This window comes from Oncorhynchus keta, chromosome 10 (genome assembly GCF_023373465.1).
Source record: "Oncorhynchus keta strain PuntledgeMale-10-30-2019 chromosome 10, Oket_V2, whole genome shotgun sequence".
In the NCBI taxonomy this organism is placed as follows: domain Eukaryota; kingdom Metazoa; phylum Chordata; class Actinopteri; order Salmoniformes; family Salmonidae; genus Oncorhynchus; species Oncorhynchus keta.
In genome coordinates this window covers 26,259,009-26,285,387 of record NC_068430.1, presented here as the reverse complement: position 1 = coordinate 26,285,387, position 26,379 = coordinate 26,259,009, and the positions used below count along the sequence as shown (strand labels likewise).

The following is a 26,379-nucleotide window of genomic DNA, read 5'->3' as shown; positions in this document are numbered from 1 at the left end:
GATCTTGCCACAGGCACTTTAATGCTGGATTTATTGTAATTTCTCCACTCTCTTTCTGATTCCTCTTAGCTTCTCCCTCCTCCGCTAACTTGTTTAAATCTCTTTGTAGTATTGCTAGAATTACATGTTTCCTTCTGTGCTCAAGGGACTTCTTCATCTTTTATTTATCACAAGAAAAGAAAAGGATCCTACTGGGCACACCCTGTGATTTAGACATGGAATCTTTGGTAATATTTGGTTGAAATTTCAACCTTTATTCACCCACTCAAAAAGACAACCAGAAATGTGTTGAATTCCAAATGTGTTATCACTATGCTTTCAACCATCTAAAAGCACAACCAAATTCCATTGGAAAAACAATGTCTGGTTTTTGGTTTAGGGCTCTATTCAATCTGTATTGCCGAAGTTCAGCCCTACAGTACGCTTGAAATATAAAGGTCATTTCGAATGAGCCGGCAAATGACAGGACAACAAAGTTCAAATGGGAATACAATGTCATATCTATTTATATAACAGCTTAATGTGATATCACTGTGCTTCATCTAATAGCACAACCAAGTGACCTGGATTGCAGTTTAGATTGCAGTAAAAGTACATAGTGCATGTAATCAATGCTGTTCGAGATTCTGCACAGATTATTAAAGCAATTGTGAGGACCTCCACAGACCTGCGACCTTTGCATGCTATCTTGAACATGCATGCTTTCTACGATTACATACAGTAAGACATATATTTATAGTTACAGTAAACTCAAAATGGGGCCATGGATCCGTTTTTAATTTTAAGGTTGAATAAATATTGTTACATTAGTTTGGAAATTAGCCTTAACCTTAGGATGTTTAATATTGAAATGTGTTTTGTTGACAACGCAACCAAATTTCAACATTTAAAAACCCAAATCAAAGTTTATTTGTCGCATATACAGATTAGCAGATCTTAAAGCATGTGCAGCGATAGGCTTGTGTTTCTAGCTCCAGCAAATATGTACAGCAGTAATTATATAGGATGAGCTAAATTGAGAATACAGTTGGCCTATGTATACATAAAGTGAGTAATCCATTAGCTTAATTTTTCTGAGATCAAAATCAAATCAAACTTTCAATTGACTTTAAATATATTTTTTAACTTTGATTTTTGGTTTAGATGGAGACATGAATCCAACATATGAATTATTCACTTGAGGATTACAAACCATCTCAACAAAGTTCAAGGTTGGGTGATTGTGGAGGCCAGATCATCTGATGCAGCATTCCATCACTCTCCTTCTTGGTCAAATAGCCCTCACACAGCCTGGAGGTGTGTTGGGTCATTGTCCTGTTGAAAAGCAAATGATAGTCCCACCAAGCACAAACCAGATGGGATGGCGTATCACTGCAGAAAGCTGTGTGTAGCCATGCTGGTTAAGTGTACCTTGAATTCTGAATGAATCACGACAGTGTCACCAGCAAAGTACCCCCACACCATCACACCTCCTCCTCCATGCTTCACGGTGGGAACCACACACGCAGTGATCATCCATTCACCTACTCTGCGTCTCACAAAAACATGGCAGTTGGAACCAAAAATCTCACATTTGGACTCATCAGACCAAAGGACAGATTTCCACTGGTCTAATGTCCATTGCTCATCTTTTCTTGGTCCAAGCACGTCTCTTCTTCTTTTTGGTGTCCTTTAGTAATGGTTTCTTTGCAGCAATTCGACCGCGAAGGCCTGTTTCACCCAGTCTCCTCTGAACAGTTGATGTTGAGATGTGTCTGTTACTTGAACTCTGTGAAGCATTTCTTTTGGCTGCAATTTCTGAGGCTGGTAACTCTAATGAACTTATCCTCTACAGCAGAGGTAACTCTGGGTCTACCTTTCCTGTGGCGGGCCTCCTGAGAGCTAGTTTCATCATAGCACGTGTTGGGTTTTGCGACTGCAAATGTCACATATTGACTGACCTTCATGTCTTAAAGTTTTGATGGACTGTCATTTATCTTTGCTTATTTGAGCTGTTCTTGCCATAATATGGACTTGGTCTTTTACCAAACAGGATTATCTTCTGTATACCATCTCTACCTTGTCACAACACAACTGATTGGCTCAAACACGTTAAGAAGGAAAGAAATTCTACAAATGTACTTTTAACGAAGCACACCAGTTAATTGAAATGCATTCCAGGTGACTACCTCATGAAGCTGGTTGAGAGAATGTCAAGAGTGTGCAAAGCTGACATCAAGGTGGCTACTTTGAAGAATCTCAAATCTAAAATATATTTTGATTTGATTAACACTTTTTTGGTTACTACATGATTCCATAAGTGTTATTTCATCATTTTAATGTCTAGAAAATAGTAAAAATAAAGAAAACCCTTGAATGACTCGGCGTGTCCAAACTTTTGACTGATACTGTATATACCCTAGGTCTATTAGATTATATATTACTTATAATGTCTGGTTACATATAATTTGCTCTGTTAAATCTACCCTTTAGCAGGACTTAAATAGCAACAGTGAATCTATGTAGTTATTATTCAGTTATTAAGAGATCTCTTAATAATCATTCTCATGATAGCACATTGGTCGTAGTCAGTCAGTGACAAATATCAAAGTTAAGCAGGACTTGCTTTAAACCCTGGATGGAAGACCAAATTAATAGCTGTATATAGATCAGCTTTCCAGTAGGAGGTGCTGTCCAGCCTATAGTTTTTTTTTCTGAGAGTGGATAGAACATTGAAGATCTGACGTTTCAAAGGTACAAATTCAACATATTTTATACAAGCTTTGTCTATGTTGAAAATTGGTTACCATGATTACAAAACAACAGTTGATTACTTTTTTCAAATCCAATGCATTTTCCAATGTAGATTACGTTAAAACAATGTTGATTCAACCAGTTCGTGCCCAGTGGGATGTGACAATGGAACAACAATAACACAAAAGCAAACAGAAATGATCTGTTGCCATGGAAGTTGCAAATCCTGACATTTTGCTTTGGCACTACTGTTTCATGCGCACACACACATGTGCTGCAGTCTCTCACATGCACACACACAGAACTCACATATTGGTTGCAGGTGTTGTCAGACAGACAGGAAGGTCAGCAGATACTTCTGGGCTAGGTGAATACAGATCACAGGTACCCAGAGTGCTTTGCCCTGGCCTTTAGTCTGGCCTAGCTGTCTGCTGGCTGTGTGATGTCAGGGACGTGACCTTCTGCTCTTTGACCTATCTCCCATCATCCCCCTCAGGCAGTAGGCTCAGGAAAAGTAGGATGTTCATAGGCTCATCTCGTATCAGACATGGGCTTTCCATGCCAAGCTGTGGGCTTTAAATCAAGCCTGGACCTACAGAACTTAGAGAAATCTCTCTTTGGCTCTCATGGGGCAAAAGCTGGTTCACATAAATATTGAGGTTTTTAACATTCAAGACCAATCATTAACTTTTCAACGTAAAAATTGAAATTAAACCAAAATAATCTATGCCTGTTTTCACACTTTAATTTTAGCCTGATATATATTTAATAAATGCATGCCATGCCACTACTTGAAATGGATGAACATAAATAAACAACAGAATCACAACACACATATTAAAACTCAAAAACCAGGACTGTCAATCAATGAGAGCATGCCTAATTAAAAGCAAATAATTAGCTTATGAAAAGCAGCTACAAAACAAATAAATTTTAGTCCTCTATCAGCCAGACCAGGCAGACAAACAGTGACCTTCACTGTCATCATCATCGTCGTCATTATGTTGTCGTCATCATCATCATCATCATCTCAACAGCAACACTATTACTGTTTTTATCCGACCGCTAGCACCATTATCATAGTGATTTTCTTAGCACTCATCACTGCTGAGTGTGACTAGTTGTTCAACTCATGACTGTAGCTAAAAAAGAAGACCAGCAGTTTGTGAATAAATGATGTATTCAACTGCATGCCTGAATCGCTAATACATTTGGATGCATTTGTCTGAGGTTGTTCTAAGTGAAGGAATAGGAGATGAAACAATTGCATCTTCAAACTCAATGACAGGAGGCTTAGGCAGATAAATTACACCTTTCTTCTCAGTCAAAGCACTGAGTCTGCCGGGGAGAAGGACCCTTTTTTGTTGTTGTTTTTTAGCCTAAAATGACATACCCAAATCTAACTGCCTGTAGCTCAGGACCTGAAACAGGGATATGCATATGCTTGATACCATTTGAAAGGAAACACTTTGAAGTTTGTGCAAATGTGAAATTAATGTAGGAGAATATAACACATTAGATCAGGTAAAAGATCATTCAAACAAAAAAACATGCATTTTCTATTCCCCCATCATCTTTGAAATGCAAGAGAAAAAGGCCATAATATAATATTGCATTTTAGGTGGAATTTAGATTTTGTATGCGCTAATGCTAATCACATTAGCACACGTTAGTTCAACCGTTACGTTATAGGGACACCGATCCCATAGACGTCAATGACTCACCCAGCGACTGAAGAAAGGAGTGCAGAAACTCAATAACAAGAGGATATTCTAGGGGCAGAGGCGCAAGGCAATAGCCTCACTTCAAATCAGAATTTTCAGGAATAGCACATTTAAATCGCCTTAGATTGCCTGGTTTATATGCTGAGTGTACATAACATTAAGAACACATGCTCTTTCCATGACATAGACTGACCAGCGGAAAGCTATGATCCCTTATTGATTCCCACCTGTTAAATCCACTTCAATTCGTGTAGATGAAAGGGAGAATACAGGTTAAAGAAGTTTTTTAAGCCTTGAGACAATTGAGACATGGATTGGATTGTATATGTGTGCCATTCAGAGGGTGAATGTGCAAGACAAAAGATATAAGTGCCTTTGAACGGGTATGGTAATAGGTGCCAGGCACACCGGTTTGAGTGTGTCAAGAACTGCAACAATGCTGGGTTCTTCACGTTCAATAGTTTCCCGTGTGTATCAAGAATGGTCCACCACCCAAAGGACATCCAGCCAACTTGACACAACTGTGGGAAGCATTGGAGTCATCATGGGCCAGCATCCCTGTGGAACCTTGTAGAATCCATGCCCCAATGTAGTGAAGCTGTTCTTTAAGTCAAAATGGGGTGCAACTATTATTATATTATTATTAACTCAATATTTAGAAGATGCTCCTAATGTTTTGTACACTCAGTGCATATCATATGCAGTGATATCACTATTAATGCTGTACTGATAAGATGGAGAGATTTGTGCCAGACTTTTCTGTGGTTTTTGTAGACTGTGGTGTAGTGGGGATGACTGAGACTAATCTGTGTTTGCTTTCCTTAGTTTGGCCTCAGTGTGTTCATATGCTCTGTTTATATCCACTCCCAAATTACATGATTGGTTGGACCGGATGGGAAAGGATGGGGTGAAAATAGCATTGTGTGAGGGAAGTGTGATCTTTGTCCATAGAATCGGTTTTTGTGGATGTATCTTTCTGTGTGCCTGTTTTTCAATATGTTTTTCTTGTCAGAAATGATTAATGCTTCAAGTGAATTGTTGGAGTAGTGAGAGTGAGTAGTGGAAGTGTGAAATCAGCTTGTATTGTCTCTGTGCATGTGTATTTGTACATAACATGTATGGATACTCTAAGTACAGATGCTGTATCTTAATTAGATCATCCTATTTTTGCAGTAATCTTCCTGCCCAGCAGGAAATGCAAACTTGTAGTGTATTTCAGGTTTTAAAAGGCTTCTAAAGTTTGTATCAACCCTCACAAATAATGTCCATTAATGTCCTGTTGCTGCAGGATTATATTCCAGCTGTGTGAAACTGGCTCAAATTAAGATATGGAATGTGTTTATTCATGTGTGGCTGTATACTGTAAGTGGAAAGTATGATGACTTGTGACTTTGTGCTACAGTATTTTGGGCTGTATTGGGTTTTGTGTTTGTGTGTGTGTGAGGATGTGTACTGTAAAGTTATAATGTGTGTATTGTGGCCATAAGGACAGATGTGAAATCGACTGTGACAGCATCCTCACATGCTTAAGGGGCCTGTCAGGGACCCGCTAGCACTGTGGATGCAGCACCGCTCTCCACACAGACACACACACACACAGACTCATACGCACATACACAAACGACATCTCTAATTAAGGCTGAGTGACGGAACGGCCCAGAAGACATCCCGTTTTCCCTCCCATATGTCTGTGGGTCTGACTAACACATCCCGCTGGCTGGGAATAATCCCTGTACCCAAGGTGAGAGGAGTCAGTGTGTGAGCAGCTACAGGGATGGGAGGGCTGTTTATGCAGTCTTTTTGGAAATATATTTGACCGATTCTGTTTCATTCCTCAAACTGTGACTCCCAGTGTAAAAGCATCCTGTGAATTTAATAACCCAAGGACAACGACGATACTTTTCACTGAGATGTGTTATGGAGGTCATGTCATGTTTTCTTTCATTGTCATCGCCTAATCATTGGATGCTGCTGTAATTCCTCTCACTAGCCTGCTTCCAGAAAGCTGGGAAGTGTCAGGTCTTCTTGACACCTCATTGTGAGTGATCAGTGCATTTTATGGCCACAAGGCATGCTTCACCAACTAGATTAATCCAATCTGATAACAACAATACAGGAACCACAGCCACTACCTCTAATGCCACCACTTTGGATGCAACTCAGCATTCTTTGTCCTCCAAACACGACGAGTTGAGTTTTTACCAAAACGTTATATTTTGGTTTCATCTGACCATATGACATTCTCCCAATCTTCTTCTGGATCATCCAAATGCTCTGTAGCAAACTTCAGACGGGCCTGGACATGTACTGGCTTAATCAGGGGGACACGTCTGGCACTGCAGGATTTGAGTCCCTGGTGGCATAGTGTGTTACTGATGGTAGGCTTTGTTAATTTGGTCCCAGCTCTCTGCAGGTCATTCACTAGGTCCCCCCGTGTGGTTCTGGGATTTTTGCTCACCGTTCTTGTGATCATTTTGACCCCACGGGGTGAGATCTTGCGTGGAGCCCCAGATCGAGGGAGATTATCAGTGGTCGTGTATGTCTTCCATTTCCTAATAATTGCTCCCACAGTTGATTTCTTCAAACCAAGATGTTTACCTATTGCAGGTTCAGTCTTCCCAGCCTGGTGCAGGTCTACAATTTTGTTTCTGGTGTCCTTTGACAGCTCTTTGGTCTTGGCCATAGTGGAGTTTGGAGTGTGACTGTTTGAGGTTGTGGACAGGTGTCTTTTATACTGATAACAAGTTCAAACAGGTGCCATTAATACAGGTAACGAGTGGAGGACAGAGAAGCCTCTTAAAAAAGATGTTGCAGGTCTGTGAGAGCCATACATCTTGCTTGTTTGTAGGTGACTAAATACTTATTTTCCACCATAATTTGCAAATAAATTCATAAAAAATCCTACAGTGTGATTTTCTGGATTTCTTTTCTCATTTTGTCTGTCATAGTTGAAGTGTACCTATGATGAAAATTACAGGCCTCTCTCATCTTTTTAAGTGGGAGAACTTGCACAATTGGTGGCTGACTAAATACTTTTTTGCCCCACTGTACCTGCTGGAGCGCGTGCTACGGGTGGGTGCTGCTATGGCGACCTGTGAGCTGAGATAAGGCGGGGCTTTACCTAGCAACGGCTTATAGATGACCTGGAGCCAGTGGGTTTGGCAATGATTATGAAGCGAGGGCCAGCCAACAAGAGTGTACAGGTCGCAATAGTGGGTAGTATATGGGGCTTTGGTAACAAAACGGATGGCACTTTGATAGACTACATCCAGTGTTGGAGGCTATTTTGAAAATGACATCGCCGAAGTCGAGGATCGGTAGGATGGTCAGTTTTACGAGGGTATGTTTGGCAGCATGAGGATGCTTTGTTGCGAAATTGGAAGCTGATTCTCGATTTAATTGTGGATTAGAGATGCTTAATGTGAGTCCGGAAGGAGAGTTTACAGTCTAACCAGACACCTAGGTATTTGTAGTTGTCCACATATTCTAAGTCAGAACCGTCCAGAGTAGTGATGCTGGAAGGTCAGGAAGGTGCGGGCAGCGATCTGTTGAAGAGCATGCATTTAGTGTTACTAGCATTTAGTTGCACTCACTTCTGTCAGCATGAAGAGCTTTGAGAGTCTAGTCAAGGATCATATCACCTCCACCCTCCCTACCTGATACCCTAGACCCACTCCAATTTGCTTACCACCCCAATAGGCCCACTGACGATGCAATAGCCATCACACTGCACACTGCCCTAGCCCATCTGGACAAAAGGAATACCTATGTAAGAATACTGGTAATTGACTACAGCTCAGCATTTAACACCATACTACCCTCCAAATTCGTCATTAAGCTCGAGACTCTGGGTCTCGACCCCGCCCTGTGCAACTGGGTCCTGGACTTTCTGACGGCCCACCTCCAGGTTGTGAAGGTAGGAAACAATATCTCCAACCCGCTGATCCTCAACACTGGGGCCCCACAAGGGTGTGTTCTCAGCCCTCTCCTGTACTCCCTGTTCACCCATGACTGCGTGGCCATGCACGCTTCCAACTCAATCATCAAGTTTGCAGACGACACTACGGTGGTAGGCTTGATTACCAACAACGACAAGGCAGCCTACAGGGAGGAGGTGAGGGCCCTCAGAGTGTGGTGTCAGGAAAACAAAGGAGATGATTGTGGACTTCAGGAAACAGAGGGAGAAACCCCCCATCTACATCGACAGGACAGTAATGGAAGGTGGAAAGTTTTAAGTTCCTCGGCGTACACATCACGGGCAAACTGAAATGATCCACCCACACAGACAGCATGGTGAAGAAGGCACAACAACACCTCTTCAACCTCAGGAGGCTGAAGAAATGTGGCTTGTCACCTAAAACACTTACAAACTTTTACAGATGCACATTCGAGAGCATCCTGACGGGCTGTATCACCCCCTGTTACGGCAAGTGCACCGCCCTCAACCGCAAGGCTCTCCTGAGGTTGGTGCGGTCTGCACAATGCATCACCGGGGGCAAACTACCTGCCATCCAGGACACCTACAACACCCAATGTCACAGGAAGGCCAAAAAGATCATTAAGGACAACAACCACCCGAGCCACTGCCTGTTCACCCCGCTATCATCCAGAAGGTGAGGTCAGTAGAGGTGCGTCAAAGCTGGGACAGAGAGACTGAAAAACAGATTCATCTTAAGGCCACCAGACTGTTAAACAGTCACTAACAAAGAGAGGCTGCTGCCAACATACAGACTCAAATCTCAAGCCACTTAAAAAAATTGACTTAATAAAGACATCACTAGTCACTTTTAAATAACGCCACTTTAATAATGTTTACATATCCTACATTACTCATCTCATATGTATATACTGTATTCTATACCATCTACTGCATCTTGCCTATGCCACAGAGCCATCGCTCATCCATATATATTCTTATTCATCCCTTTACATTTGTGTGTTTAAGGTAGTTGTTGTGAATTTGTTAGATTACTTGTTAGATATTACTGCATTGTCGGAACTAGAAGCACAAGAGTTATCGCTACACTTGCATTAACATCTGCTAACCATGTGTATGTGACCAATAACATCTGCTAACCATGTGTATGTGACCAATACAATTTGTTTTGATTTGATTTAACAACGCTATCAACAAGGCAGGTCCTACAGGCCCTAGTTGTGTCTTACCTGCACTACTGTCCAGTCATGTGGTCAGGTGCCACAAAGAGGCACTTCACAGTTGGCCCAGAACAGTGCAGCCCAGCTGGCCCTTATTGTACACAGAGAGCTAACATTAATAATATGCATGTCAATCTCTCCTGGCTCAAAGTAGAGAAGAGATTAACTTTGTCACTACTTGTATTTGTGAGAGGTATTGACATGTTAAATGCACCGAGCTGTCTGTTTAAACTTCTAGCATACAGCTTGTGCACCCATGCATACCCCACAAGACATGCCACCAGAGGTCTCTTCACAGTCCCCAAATCCAGAACAGACTATGGGAGGCTCACAGTACTACATAGAGCCATAACTACATGGAACTCCATTCCACATCAAGTAAATCAAGCACTACAATTTTATTTAAAAAAAACCCAGATCAAAATACATCTTATGGAACAGCTGGGACTGTGAAGAGACACATATTCATACACACACACATGCTCTCTCTCTCTGTCCCTGTTTCTCTCTCACACACTCGTTTTTTTGTGTGTCTCTCTCTCTCTTCTATTAACTTCTCACTCTCAAATGTCTAATTTCTCTACGACATCCCCATTCCAGGTCAAATTAACCTTGTGTATTTGTTTACAGTGGTGGCCATTGTAATAGGTGTCGCTGGAGAGGGTACAGTAGGCTGTGTATTTTCCTCCATTTGAGAGCGGCTTCTGTCGCGCTGACTGCACTGGGAGATTACATGTAATACCTTGGGTGACTCTATTGGGCCTCTCCTGGCAAGGCGGAGATCACTGAAATACCAGCAGACCTCTCACAGCATTGATTTCTGCCATTTCCCACTAATCTTGATGGAATCACGGCCTTAGGAGAGGACCATAGAGCATCCTGAAATAAAAGAGTGGTGCCATGCTTTGTTCTGTTCCTTGGAGAATGGCATATTTTTCCAAAGGCAAATTCCCCCTAAGGTGTGTTTGCTTTTGGGTAACAATGCTGTCTTTGGGCAAACGTTTTATAATTGTGCTCTTTAAGCAGCCTCACACAATCATGGTTTTGTTTATGCAGCAAATTGGAATATGTCATTTTTTCAATATGAAATGAGCAAGGTCGCGGACGCTGAGGCTGTTGAAGAAATCTCTCGTAATTGACTGAAAAGCCTCTAGTTCCTGGAGGGTGAAAGCAACATAAAGGTGTATTTACAGTCTTCATAATTCACAGGAATAAAATGTGCATGCTCTCAAGAGAATCACAGACAATTGGCCATGAAAAATGCATAAAACATCAGAAATATCAAATCCTCTCCCTGTTGACCAGAATGTATGATTATTGTCTGTGATTCTCTCTTCTGATATCTCTTCCATGTTCTTTGTTGTCAGGGAGATAAGTATGTATTATCCCTCCACTCTGTGAATGTGAGATACATACACTGTGTGTACAAAACATTTAGGACACATGCTCTTTCTATGACTGACCAGGTTAATCCAGGTGGAAGCTATGATCCCTTATTGATGTCACTGTTAAATCCACTTCAATCAGTGTAGATGAAGTGGAGACAGTTGAGACATGGATTGTGCATGTGTGTCATTCAGAGGGTGACTGGGCAAGAAAAAAGATTGAAGTGCCTTTGAACGGGGTATGGTAGTAGGTTTGTGTCAAGAATTGGAAAGCTGCTGGGTTTTTCATGCTCAACAGTTTCCCGTGTGTATCAAGAATGGTCCACCACACAACGGACATCCAGCCAACTTGACACAACTGTGGGAAGCATTGGAGTCAACATGGGCCAGCATCCCTGTAGAACACCTTGTAGAGTCCACACCCCAACGAATTGAGGCTGTTCTGAGGTCCAACTCAATATTAGAAATGTGTTCCTAATGTTTGGTATGCTCACAAGCCTAGTACATTTTAGGTCATTCGCAATCCATTCCTAATCTATAACATAAAAGAGAAGACTTAATGATTCGATCCGTGATAGGCTAAACCGTGTCACTGGCTGCAACCAGGTGTTTTTGTTATTGTTTTTGTTTTGAGGAAATGAGCATCAGCATCATGCATAAAGAAAGTATTATTACACACTCTCCTGTTTCATTACACGTGCAATGATTTCCGAGTGAAAACATCTGTGTTCGTTGTTTGAAATAACATCTTTGTTGTTGTACTATTGCAAACGGAGGTGGCAGTTTCATCGCTATGATTTCCAGCTTTAAAGGGATTGTTCACACAAATTACAAAATTGCATATTGGTTTCCTTACCCTGTAAGCTTGTTGATAGTTCCTGTAATTTAAAACCGGTTTGTTTGGTTAAAAAGGCCATTGTTTAATTATCCCTAAGTGTCGATGTCTGAGGTCAAAGGGGAATGCAACTTTGATGTGATACCTGGTGGCCCGCTTCTGGTTTTAGTTCTTCTCACGCTTGCTCGTCTCAGGAGGAAGGTCAATCGGACCAGGGGACACTGACTGACTGTCCCTGGCCCTGGCATACAAGGTCTAATTTTCTCATTACTGTGTGAGCTCACATAAATTCATGTTCCACTTATGCTCCATCATTATCTTATGATATTTAGATGGGTGTAATATGCTTTTAAAGGGATAATCCCAACCCCAAATAAAAATCATGAAACTCTTGTCAATTTCACGAAAGCCTATATTCTATCACTGGGTAAAATAATAATTTTCCCCATGATTTAACTTCTAAGTGGTCTGTCTGTGAAATCAGGAAATCGTGTAGGAACGCGTCATAGCTACATGGCTCTCCTCACTGGAGATGGGGATAACACACTGTCACATTTAATAACGCTTTTAAAACAATTACCTGCACTCCAGATTACCAAATCAACCAATAAATTGTCTAGAACTCATCCATCCGTTTATATCGTCATGACAAAGTATACAGTGCATTCTGAAAGTATTCAGACCCCTTGACTTTTTCCACATTTTGTTACCCTACAGCCTTATTCTAAAACAGATACCATTATCACAACTCGAATCAAGTTGTAGAAATATCTCAAGGATGATCAATGGAAACAGGATGCAACTGAGCAGGGTCTGAATACTTCTAAAAATGTCTAATTTCTAAAAAAACGTTTTTCACTTTGTCATTATGGGGTATTGTGTGTAGGTTAATGAGGACATTTAATACATTTTAGAATAAGGCTGTAACGTAACAACATGTGGAAAAGGGGAAGGAGTCTGAATAGTTCCCGAATGCACTGTAGATTAGTATTGTGTAGTAACTACAATGTTGTTGATCCATCCTCAGTTTTCTGCTATCACAGCCATTAAACTCTGTAACTGTTTTTAAGTCACCATTGACCTCATGGTGGAATCCCTGAGGGATTTCCTTTATCTCCTTCAACTGAGTTAGTTGCACAGAGTGAGACCATGCAACTTATGAGTCCATGCAACTTGTTAAGCACATTTTGACTCCTGAACTTATTTAGGATTGCCATAACAAAGGGGTTGAATACTTATTATTAACTCAAGACATTTCAGCTTTTCATTTGTGTTAATTTGTATAAATGTCTAAAAACATAATTCCACTTTGACATTATGGGGTATTGTGTGTAGGCCAGTGACACAAAATCTTGATTTAATCCATTTTAAATTTACATTTACATTTACATTTAAGTCATTTAGCAGACGCTCTTATCCAGAGCGACTTACAAATTCATGCTGTAACACAACAAAATGTGGAAAAAGACAAGGGGTGTGAATACTTTCTGAAGGTACTGTATTTCACATAGATGTGCTCAATCTAAAAAGGGTACAAAATTATTCAACTCAATTTCTCTTTCTAGTATCATCCCGCAATGTGCCCTGTGTGTCTGTGGGAAACGTGGGAAAGGGCCATAGCAAAGTGCTCTGTACTCGCTCTGGGCAGAGTTGAACTGCAAGTTGAACTCAGTGAGATACCTCGAAAGGTATAGTTGTTTAGGGATTTTACAGCTAGCTAGCTACATCACATGCTGATGTTAACTTTGGTATTATTGTGTGTAGCTATTTTTGCTTACTAGCTACCTATCTAGCCAGCCCAGAGAAACAACATTGCATTGTGGGTTTTGTAGTCGACTTGAGCTGCAACATATTTCCACAACGATTTTCAAGTTGCTACCAACTTTGTTATAATGGCAAAAATAATGTTTTCATATTACTGTTATAAACCACTGTTCAACACTGTTAATCATAGGAATGTGTGCATTGGGGTTGATTATCCCTTTGAGTAACAGTTTCAGATATGCCTATTCAATATGTTGAGATAGGACATGGAAGATTCAACATGTTGAGATAGGCAGCATTTGTATTGCCTTATGCATGGGCCAGATGTATTTCTGTTTGTTTAGTGTAAAGGTTGTTTACGTCCACTTGTCTCTTCTCTCAGTGCAGCAGCTCTCTGCACACTTTGGCTGCATTAAAACAATGACTAATGGCTTCACACCAGCTCTCCCATTAATAACAAGTCCGCTGCTGCCTGGATCCATACCCTGCGCTCTCATATATGAAACCCAGATCTCAACAATCAATATACCCCAAGGCTAGGATAGGGGGCAGGAGAAGAGGATGCTTCCTAATTCAATGAAATACAAATGACCAAATGCTCCGGACACGCGTGGGGCATGAGTAATCATAGACAAATTAATTTTAGAACCCCGGTAGCTCAGTGTAGCTTTCAATTACGGGTGCACTTTAGCCGAAGTGTGCATGCTGCGGACATAGGGGGTAGTAGGAGTGGGCAGAGTGAATAGGAGTGGGCAGAGTGAATAGGATTGGGCAGAGTGAATAGGAGTGGGCAGAGTGAATAGGAGTGGGCAGAGTGAATAGGAGTAGGCAGAGTGAATAGGAGTGGGCAGAGTGAATAGGAGTGGGCAGAGTGAATAGGAGTAGGCAGAGTGAATAGGAGTGGGCAGAGTGAATAGGAGTGGGCCCTGCCACTTCATTCCATCCTTAAGACAGAGGGCAGCCAAAGCCTTCACTGTAGAAAGAGGACAGGAGAACATAATGCAGGGGAATCTCGAGGTTAAGACACAATGAAGCATATCTATTGGAGATTAGGATCATGAATAGATGCTGTATGTCCCTTTCATATCAAATGCTTACAGCGTGTTGTGCAGTTGTAATCATTGTACAAGGTTAAATGATTGATTTCTCAGTTCCTTGTGTAATAAATGAAACTTGACATGGCTTGTCGTCTGAGTTTGTGTTAAGAGATAGCCACACCCTCTGTTCCTATGTTCCATCATGAGACAGATACTGTAGCACTATTTAGCTAATGCTTCCAATTTTATACTGTATACATTAATATAATGCACTCTAATACCTAAAGTACTGCTGAATTTAAAATCAATTAGGTGGAATGTTTATGGGTGTGGGGTGCTGTTGTATTCACTGAATCAGTTGAATTATATTGTAAATGTTGTTGGGATATGTATGCCTTTGTTGAATGTGCTTTTCTAGTGTGTTATCCACAACCAACTGAATTCCCCTTCACTGGACGCTAAGGAATCACTTGACTTCACTTGGCTGGTCTGGTGTTTTATGGTTGGGTGGTTATTGGAGACTATGACCCAACACTGAGGACACCATCCCTGCTCTGCTTAGAAGTGTATAGGGAGAGGAGAGGGACTATCTATATTCTCCATCCTCCACTGTTTCCATGGCATTGAACCTGTCCGATCGCTCTCTCTTTCTCTCTCTCTTTTACCCTCTCCGTCATTCTCTCTGTTTGCTTTATTTGAGTGAGGTGGCAGGAGATTGGTGACATTTCCACCCTGCTCCTTTCCCTGTCTTGACCCTGTGCTACATGGAGGTGTCTGGTCTCACACCGGGACTTGCCATTCATCTAAGAGTGTGGAGTTTAATCTCTGAGTACACTGCCTTTACCTCCTCATGGGTTAGGAGGTGTAGCTTTGTTCACATTCTGATAAAAATACCACATATGTGCCTGCATTATGGGAAGGAAAGTTGAACTGCAGGTCAACATCAGAAGGAATCTACTGGTGGTTCCTTTTTGGAAAATGAGTGCATTATTCCACCAAAAACATTAAATTATCACTTTTCTGCATAACGTGTATGAAAATATTTTCAGTGTGCTACACTTTCTCTGCTGATTAGCAAACCAAATTGTTAGCTCTGGTTGGATGGTAAAACCACATTGTATCGTATGGAATATATATATCGTATTCTTTCTTCTCATCCAGGTACATACGGGCCAGAGGAGGGCTGGTCATCAGCCTACCCAGAATGCAGAGAGAGGAACCAATCCCCAATCAACATTGCAGATCAGGACAGCAAGGTGTCCATGGAGTATCAGGAGCTAGCTTTGGATGGATTTGAGACAGAGTCCTCCAACAAGACTTCAATGAAGAACACTGGCAAAACAGGTGAGATTCACAGTCCCCCAATGTCTGTTTACCCTCTCCTTCTTTTGGTTATGTATTTACAGTATAGATACGTCTGAACATATTATGACGTACCTTCAGTGCATTCAGAAAGTTTTCAGACCCCTTGACTTTTTGTTACGTTACAGCCTTATTCTAAAACATATTAGATAGTTTTTTCCTCTCATCAATCTACACACAACACCCCATAATGACAAAGCATAAACAGGGTTTTAGAATTTTTTTTTTAATTTATAAAAAGTAAAAAAATTCAAATATCACATTTACATAAGTATTCAGACAATTTACTCAGTACTTTGTTGAAGTAAATTTGGCAGTGATTACAGCCTCGAGTCTTCTTGGGTATGACGGTACATTCTTGGCACACCTGTATTTGGGGAGTTTCTGCCATTATATTCTGCAGATCCTCTGTCAGGTTGGATGGGGAGCATTGCTGCATAGCTATTTTCAGGTCTCTCCAGAGATATTGATCAGGTTCAAGTCTGGGCTCTGGCTGGGCCACTCAAGGACATTGGGAGACTTGTCCCGAAGCCTGCGTTGTCTTGGCTGTGTGCTTATGGTCGTTTTCCTGTTGGAAGGTGGACCTTCACCCCAGTATGAGGTCCTGAGCACTCTGGAGCAGGTTTTCGTCAAGGATCTCTCTGTACTTTGCTCAGTTAATCTTTCCCTCGATCCTGACTAGTCTCCTAGTCCCTGTCTCTGAAAAACATCCCCACAGCACGATGCTGCCACCACCATGTTTCACCTTAGGGATGGTGCCAGGTTTCCTCCATAATGGCGCTTGGCATTCAGGCCGAAGACAGAGAATCTTGTTTCTCATGGTCTGAGAGTCCTTTAGGTCCCTTTTGGAAAACTCCAGGCGGGCTGTCATGTCCCTTTTACTGAGGAGTGGCTTCCGTCTGGCTACCATAAAGGCCTGATTGGTAGAGTGCTGCAGAGATGGTTGTCCTTCTGGAAGATTCTGGAGGAACTCTGGAGCTCTGTCAGAATGACTCTCGGGTTCTTGGTCACCTCTTGGTGGTTCCAAACTTCTTTCAGGTATTTCTGTTTTTTATTTTTAATAAATTTGAAAAAATGTCTAAAAACCTGTTTTCGCTTTGTCATTATGGGTTATTTTGTGCAGATTGATGAGGAAAAAAATATTTAATACATTTTAAAATAAGGCTGAAACTTAACAAAATGTGGATAAAGCGAAGTGGTCTGAATACTTTCCGAATGCACTGTGTTTTTAGTATAACATTAAAGTACATGAAAATCACACTATGTACATACAGATCTTAGGATCTTGATTTGATCACTCTTTTGTTGCTGAGAAAGTTCCTGCACCGCAGGAAATACATATGACCTTTGTGATTTACATAAATTAACTGAAAACCCACTCTAACACACGGTTATACTAACAGTATTTTACTTTTCATGTAGCCTACTTTTGGCCAGCTAATAGCCTAACCACTGACCAAGCAACATCCTGACAATATACAGTGCCTTGCGAAAGTATTCGGCCCCCTTGAACTTTGCAACCTTTTGCCACATTTCAGGCTTCAAACATAAAGATATAAAACTGTATTTTTTTGTGAAGAATCAACAACAAGTGGGACACAATCATGAAGTGGAATGACATTTATTGGATATTTCAAACGTTTTTAACGAATCAAAAACTGATAAATTGGGCGTGCAAAATTATTCAGCCCCTTTACTTTCAGTGCAGCAACCTCTCTCCAGAAGTTCAGTGAGGATCTCTGAATGATCCAATGTTGACCTGAATGACTAATGATGATAAATACAATCCACCTGTGTGTAATCAAGTCTCTGTGTAAATGCACCTGCACTGTGATAGTCTCAGAGTTCCGTTAAAAGTGCAGAGAGCATCACGAAGAACAAGGAACACACCAGGCAGGTCCGAGATACTGTTGTGAAGAAGTTTAAAGCCGGATTTGGATACAAAAAGATTTCCCAAGCTTTAAACATCCCAAGGAGCACTGTGCAAGCGATAATATTGAAATGGAAGGAGTATCAGACCACTGCAAATCTACCAAGACCTGGCCGTCCCTCTAAACTTTCAGCTCATACAAGGAGAAGACTGATCAGAGATGCAGCCAAGAGGCCCATGATCAATCTTCAGCTGAGGTGGGAGACTCTGTCCATAGGACAACAATCAGTCGTATATTGCACACATCTGGCCTTTATGGAAGAGTGGCAAGAAGAAAGCCATTTCTTAAAGATATCCATAAAAAGTGTTGTTTAAAGTTTGCCACAAGCCACCTGGGAGACACACCAAACATGTGGAAGAAGGTGCTCTGGTTAGATGAAACCAAAATTGAACTTTTTGGCAACAATGCAAAACGTTATGTTTGGCGTAAAAGCAACATAGCTCATCACCCTGAACAAACCATCCCCACTGTCAAACATGGTGGTGGCAGCATCATGGTTTGGGCCTGCTTTTCTTCAGCAGGGACAGGGAAGATGGTTAAAATTGATGGGAAGATGGATGGAGCCAAATACAGGACCATTCTGGTAGAAAACCTGATGGAGTCTGCAAAAGACCTGAGACTGGGACGGAGATTTGTCTTCCAACAAGACAATGATCCAAAACATAAAGCAAAATCTACAATGGAATGGTTCAAAAATAAACATATCCAGGTGTTAGAATGGCCAAGTCAAAGTCCAGACCTGAATCCAATCGAGAATCTGTGGAAAGAACTGAAAACTGCTGTTCACAAATGCTCTCCATCCAACCTCACTGAGCTCGAGCTGTTTTGCAAGGAGGAATGGGAAAAAATTTCAGTCTCTCGATGTGCAAAACTGATAGAGACACACACCCCAAGCGACTTACAGCTGTAATCGCAGCAAAAGGTGGCGCTACAAAGTATTAACTTAAGGGGGCTGAATAATTTTGTACGCCCAATTTTTCAGTTTTTGATTTGTTAAAAAAGTTTGAAATATCCAAAAAATGTCGTTCCACTTCATGATTGTGTCCCACTTGTTGTTGATTCTTCACAAAAAAAATACAGTTTTATATCTTTATGTTTGAAGCCTGAAATGTGGCAAAAGGTCGCAAAGTTCAAGGGGGCCGAATACTTTCGCAAGGCACTGTACTGTAGGTCAAATGAAGATCTTACATCTGTACATTCAAGTAGTTTAAATGCGACATGCACAGCAGTCCAATACAATATTTGTGGTAGGAGCGGATTTTCACATAAGTGATGCCTCCATATTAGTGAATCTGTCATTGGTACAGATGACCTGAAAACCTGAAAAAAAACTCAATTCAGCATTTATAACATGTCATGGATTTTCCCTGTCTACGACAGGTATTTTTCACAATTTCTATCTGTCACAAAGATGGATGTCCTCTCTTTCTGCCAACAAATGGAGTTAAAATGCTTGTGGGAGCAGGGACCACAGGTGGCTGGCATCTGTATTGACAGCAGTCACAACAAGGCCAGCTGTCTTATTAAGGCTCTCTCTGCAGACCTGGTGAAAATAATGTGACTAGTGTGATTTCTATATTGTCAGATATTTTATTATATTAATCTCTCTGAACATAATGTGGCATGTATGAACTGGTGTTGTCCCTGGTCCATCTCTCCCAAGTGGAGACCCTAAATGGAAGCCTGAATGTGCTTTGTGTAATCCCTCTATCAGTGAGTGATGTATTGTGTTCTATCAAATAATGAAGATCTTATAGAGGGAATAGCCCATAAAGCTTTGCCATATTTCTATCAAGGCTAACGCTGATGGAATTTCAAGCTCCCTCTAGTAGGGAGTATGTGAGTCAATAGCCCTCATTCCTCACTAGTGGTGGGGTGAGTAAATGGCTTGTTGTTGAGATTGGAGGCCATGTCTTTGTGAGGCTGAAGGAGAGTCAGGTTCATCTGGTGGGGGACTGTACGTCTTCTCCCCTGGGAATGGGCTGCCTGGATATCTGCTTCCCCCCTGAGAAGTGTATTAGTGTAGTGTCCCTGTCCTGGCATCACTCAGAGAGGGAGAGGGAGAGGGAGAGGGAGGGAGGGAGGGAGGGAGGGAGGGAGGGAGGGAGGGAGGAGAGAGAGAGAGAGAGAGAGAGAGAGAGAGAGAGAGAGAGAGAGAGAGAGAGAGAGAGAGAGAGAGAGAGAGAGAGAGAGAGAGAGAGAGAGAGAGAGAGAGAGAGAGAGAGAGAGAGAGAGAGAGAGAGAGAGAGAGAGAGAGAGAGAGAGAGAGAGAGAGAGAGAGAGAGAGAGACCTCAGCTCACTCGGCATGAGAAATGTCTGTCCCTGATCGCATGGTGTTTCTCAGAACCTCTGATGTCCGTAGCCATCTCTTCCCAAGGCCATGGTTTGTTAAAGGACGAGGGCTACTTCTGAGCTGTCTTCTCTACAGGCATGATCGGGGAAAACCAGTGTAGTACAGGTATTATAGTGGGTTAGCGTAGCAGTGCCACTGCCGACCAAATCAAATGAAGTTCTAACACAAACAACAGTAGCAGAACAAAATAGAGCACAGCTTCTTGACTCTGCGTACTCCATAATGCACGCCTAGCAAGACAAACATCCTCTTGTTGTGCAATGGATTATTTATACATTCTCCACTATTTATAAATGACAGCTGAGTATTTCACCTCTTACCTGTTGTATTCAGCGTGACAGCTGAGTATTTCACCTGTTACCTGTTGTATTCAGCGTGACAGCTGAGTATTTCACCTGTTACCTGTTGTATTCAGCATGACAGCTGAGTATTTCACCTGTTACCTGTTGTATTCAGCATGACAGCTGAGTATTTCACCTGTTACCTGTTGTATTCAGCGTGACAGCTGAGTATTTCACCTGTTACCTGTTGTATTCAGCGTGACAGCTGAGTATTTCACCTGTTACCTGTTGTATTCAGCGTGACAGCTGAGTATTTCACCTGTTACCTGTTGTATTCAGCGTGACAGCTGAGTATTTCACCTCTTACCTGTTGTATTCAGCATGACAGCTGAGTATTTCACCTGTTACCTGTTGTATTCAGCGTGACAGCTGAGTATTTCACCTCTTACCTGTTGTATTCAGCGTGACAGCTGAGTATTTCACCTGTTACCTGTTGTATTCAGCGTGACAGCTGAGTATTTCACCTGTTACCTGTTGTATTCAGCGTGACAGCTGAGTATTTCACCTGTTACCTGTTGTATTCAGCGTGACAGCTGAGTATTTCACCTGTTACCTGTTGTATTCAGCGTGACAGCTGAGTATTTCACCTGTTACCTGTTGTATTCAGCGTGACAGCTGAGTATTTCACCTGTTACCTGTTGTATTCAGCATGACAGCTGAGTATTTCACCTGTTACCTGTTGTATTCAGCGTGACAGCTGAGTATTTCACCTGTTACCTGTTGTATTCAGCATGACAGCTGAGTATTTCACCTGTTACCTGTTGTATTCAGCGTGACAGCTGAGTATTTCACCTGTTACCTGTTGTATTCAGCGTGACAGCTGAGTATTTCACCTGTTACCTGTTGTATTCAGCGTGACAGCTGAGTATTTCACCTGTTACCTGTTGTATTCAGCATGACAGCTGAGTATTTCACCTGTTACCTGTTGTATTCAGCGTGACAGCTGAGTATTTCACCTCTTACCTGTTGTATTCAGCGTGACAGCTGAGTATTTCACCTGTTACCTGTTGTATTCAGCGTGACAGCTGAGTATTTCACCTGTTACCTGTTGTATTCAGCGTGACAGCTGAGTATTTCACCTGTTACCTGTTGTATTCAGCGTGACAGCTGAGTATTTCACCTGTTACCTGTTGTATTCAGCATGACAGCTGAGTATTTCACCTGTTACCTGTTGTATTCAGCGTGACAGCTGAGTATTTCACCTGTTACCTGTTGTATTCAGCATGACAGCTGAGTATTTCACCTGTTACCTGTTGTATTCAGCATGACAGCTGAGTATTTCACCTGTTACCTGTTGTATTCAGCGTGACAGCTGAGTATTTCACCTGTTACCTGTTGTATTCAGCGTGACAGCTGAGTATTTCACCTGTTACCTGTTGTATTCAGCATGACAGCTGAGTATTTCACCTGTTACCTGTTGTATTCAGCATGACAGCTGAGTATTTCACCTGTTACCTGTTGTATTCAGCGTGACAGCTGAGTATTTCACCTGTTACCTGTTGTATTCAGCATGACAGCTGAGTATTTCACCTGTTACCTGTTGTATTCAGCGTGACAGCTGAGTATTTCACCTGTTACCTGTTGTATTCAGCATGACAGCTGAGTATTTCACCTGTTACCTGTTGTATTCAGCATGACAGCTGAGTATTTCACCTGTTACCTGTTGTATTCAGCGTGACAGCTGAGTATTTCACCTGTTACCTGTTGTATTCAGCGTGACAGCTGAGTATTTCACCTGTTACCTGTTGTATTCAGCGTGACAGCTGAGTATTTCACCTGTTACCTGTTGTATTCAGCGTGACAGCTGAGTATTTCACCTGTTACCTGTTGTATTCAGCGTGACAGCTGAGTATTTCACCTGTTACCTGTTGTATTCAGCGTGACAGCTGAGTATTTCACCTGTTACCTGTTGTATTCAGCATGACAGCTGAGTATTTCACCTGTTACCTGTTGTATTCAGCGTGACAGCTGAGTATTTCACCTGTTACCTGTTGTATTCAGCGTGACAGCTGAGTATTTCACCTGTTACCTGTTGTATTCAGCGTGACAGCTGAGTATTTCACCTGTTACCTGTTGTATTCAGCGTGACAGCTGAGTATTTCACCTGTTACCTGTTGTATTCAGCGTGACAGCTGAGTATTTCACCTGTTACCTGTTGTATTCAGCGTGACAGCTGAGTATTTCACCTGTTACCTGTTGTATTCAGCATGACAGCTGAGTATTTCACCTGTTACCTGTTGTATTCAGCATGACAGCTGAGTATTTCACCTGTTACCTGTTGTATTCAGCATGACAGCTGAGTATTTCACCTGTTACCTGTTGTATTCAGCGTGACAGCTGAGTATTTCACCTGTTACCTGTTGTATTCAGCGTGACAGCTGAGTATTTCACCTCTTACCTGTTGTATTCAGCGTGACAGCTGAGTATTTCACCTGTTACCTGTTGTATTCAGCATGACAGCTGAGTATTTCACCTGTTACCTGTTGTATTCAGCGTGACAGCTGAGTATTTCACCTGTTACCTGTTGTATTCAGCGTGACAGCTGAGTATTTCACCTGTTACCTGTTGTATTCAGCATGACAGCTGAGTATTTCACCTGTTACCTGTTGTATTCAGCATGACAGCTGAGTATTTCACCTGTTACCTGTTGTATTCAGCGTGACAGCTGAGTATTTCACCTGTTACCTGTTGTATTCAGCGTGACAGCTGAGTATTTCACCTGTTACCTGTTGTATTCAGCGTGACAGCTGAGTATTTCACCTGTTACCTGTTGTATTCAGCATGACAGCTGAGTATTTCACCTGTTACCTGTTGTATTCAGCATGACAGCTGAGTATTTCACCTGTTACCTGTTGTATTCAGCGTGACAGCTGAGTATTTCACCTGTTACCTGTTGTATTCAGCGTGACAGCTGAGTATTTCACCTGTTACCTGTTGTATTCAGCGTGACAGCTGAGTATTTCACCTGTTACCTGTTGTATTCAGCGTGACAGCTGAGTATTTCACCTGTTACCTGTTGTATTCAGCATGACAGCTGAGTATTTCACCTGTTACCTGTTGTATTCAGCGTGACAGCTGAGTATTTCACCTGTTACCTGTTGTATTCAGCGTGACAGCTGAGTATTTCACCTGTTACCTGTTGTATTCAGCGTGACAGCTGAGTATTTCACCTGTTACCTGTTGTATTCAGCATGACAGCTGAGTATTTCACCTGTTACCTGTTGTATTCAGCATGACAGCTGAGTATTTCACCTGTTACCTGTTGTATTCAGCGTGACAGCTGAGTATTTCACCTGTTACCTGTTGTATTCAGCATGACAGCTGAGTATTTCAGCGTGACAGCTGAGTATTTCACCTCTTACCTGTTGTATTCAGCGTGACAGCTGAGTATTTCACCTGTTACCTGTTGTATTCAGCATGACAGCTGAGTATTTCACCTGTTACCTGTTGTATTCAGCGTGACAGCTGAGTATTTCACCTGTTACCTGTTGTATTCAGCATGACAGCTGAGTATTTCACCTGTTACCTGTTGTATTCAGCGTGACAGCTGAGTATTTCACCTGTTACCTGTTGTATTCAGCGTGACAGCTGAGTATTTCACCTGTTACCTGTTGTATTCAGCGTGACAGCTGAGTATTTCACCTGTTACCTGTTGTATTCAGCGTGACAGCTGAGTATTTCACCTGTTACCTGTTGTATTCAGCGTGACAGCTGAGTATTTCACCTGTTACCTGTTGTATTCAGCGTGACAGCTGAGTATTTCACCTGTTACCTGTTGTATTCAGCGTGACAGCTGAGTATTTCACCTGTTACCTGTTGTATTCAGCGTGACAGCTGAGTATTTCACCTGTTACCTGTTGTATTCAGCATGACAGCTGAGTATTTCACCTGTTACCTGTTGTATTCAGCGTGACAGCTGAGTATTTCACCTGTTACCTGTTGTATTCAGCATGACAGCTGAGTATTTCACCTGTTACCTGTTGTATTCAGCGTGACAGCTGAGTATTTCACCTGTTACCTGTTGTATTCAGCGTGACAGCTGAGTATTTCACCTGTTACCTGTTGTATTCAGCGTGACAGCTGAGTATTTCACCTGTTACCTGTTGTATTCAGCGTGACAGCTGAGTATTTCACCTGTTACCTGTTGTATTCAGCATGACAGCTGAGTATTTCACCTGTTACCTGTTGTATTCAGCGTGACAGCTGAGTATTTCACCTGTTACCTGTTGTATTCAGCGTGACAGCTGAGTATTTCACCTGTTACCTGTTGTATTCAGCATGACAGCTGAGTATTTCACCTGTTACCTGTTGTATTCAGCGTGACAGCTGAGTATTTCACCTGTTACCTGTTGTATTCAGCGTGACAGCTGAGTATTTCACCTGTTACCTGTTGTATTCAGCGTGACAGCTGAGTATTTCACCTCTTACCTGTTGTATTCAGCGTGACAGCTGAGTATTTCACCTGTTACCTGTTGTATTCAGCGTGACAGCTGAGTATTTCACCTGTTACCTGTTGTATTCAGCGTGACAGCTGAGTATTTCACCTGTTACCTGTTGTATTCAGCATGACAGCTGAGTATTTCACCTGTTACCTGTTGTATTCAGCGTGACAGCTGAGTATTTCACCTCTTACCTGTTGTATTCAGCGTGACAGCTGAGTATTTCACCTCTTACCTGTTGTATTCAGCGTGACAGCTGAGTATTTCACCTCTTACCTGTTGTATTCAGCATGACAGCTGAGTATTTCACCTGTTACCTGTTGTATTCAGCATGACAGCTGAGTATTTCACCTGTTACCTGTTGTATTCAGCGTGACAGCTGAGTATTTCACCTGTTACCTGTTGTATTCAGCGCATGTGACAGATACAATTTGATTTAATTTGATTGACATAATCACCTAAAGCGTCTCTGAATAATGGATGCTTCAATCAGCTTCTTTTAAAAGTGCTCCTGCTTCTGAGAAAGCTGTATCTTTGACTGAACTCTGACCCTGTCACCTTGAAGCAGGAAGTCATTATATAGATGTCTCACTGTCAGAAGAACGGTGTCATGGTTTTTGAGAGGGAAAGGAGGGTGGCTGGATGAAGAGGGATGAACGGAGAATACTTTCCCAGAATCATATCAAATAAACCTTTTTAAGAAATTCATGATGACTTGGAGCCCTGAGGAAATATTTGCATTGATCACGGCTTTATTTTCATATATGCCCCCGGTTTTCACACACTGCTGTCCATGGTCTCGCTGGCTTAGCGTCTAATTCCGGCTCGCCTGTTAGCGCGCCCAAACACTGGCTCCCATCGCTAATGAAACTCCCAGGGCTTGCCTTCCCCTCACACGCTGGATTAGGACTCTGAATCAACAAAAGGCAAAAACAAATGATGAAAAAAGTGAGCAAGATATGTGATTTTCTTTCTGCCTGCTGTGCTCTGAACACTAATGTAAGCTGCAGTTCCATCCCTTCCGCTAGCCTGTTAGCATAAACCGCAACAGCTCAGCCTAGCCACAGTGGAGGAGTGAGACTTAGCATAGCAGCAATACAGTGGAGTGTATTTAAGTTAGCCACTGTGGTAGAGTCTCCCTCCACCTCACCTTTTTCATCTTTGAGTCCCATGCAGTAGATGCTAAGAAACTCATTTAGCACACTATGCGTGGTTAATCCCTCATATTGCAGTCTCAATGGTAGTATGAGGTTTGCCAGGAAGACCAGGCTCCCACAGGATGTCCTACTACTCAGTGTAACCTTAGCTTCTTGGATG

At 41.9% G+C, this 26,379-nt stretch overlaps 1 protein-coding gene across 2 annotated transcripts in view; it reads left to right on the top strand.

The window, feature by feature from the left end:
- LOC118388441 (receptor-type tyrosine-protein phosphatase gamma-like) overlaps positions 1 to 26,379 on the top strand; it is a 352,509-nt gene that overhangs the window by 217,695 nt on the left and 108,435 nt on the right. For both annotated transcript variants that reach the window (XM_035777526.2, XM_035777525.2), the window contains exon 3: positions 15,797 to 15,979. In XM_035777526.2, coding sequence (XP_035633419.2) covers positions 15,797 to 15,979 — 183 coding nt within the window. The remainder of the gene's footprint in view (positions 1 to 15,796; positions 15,980 to 26,379) is intronic.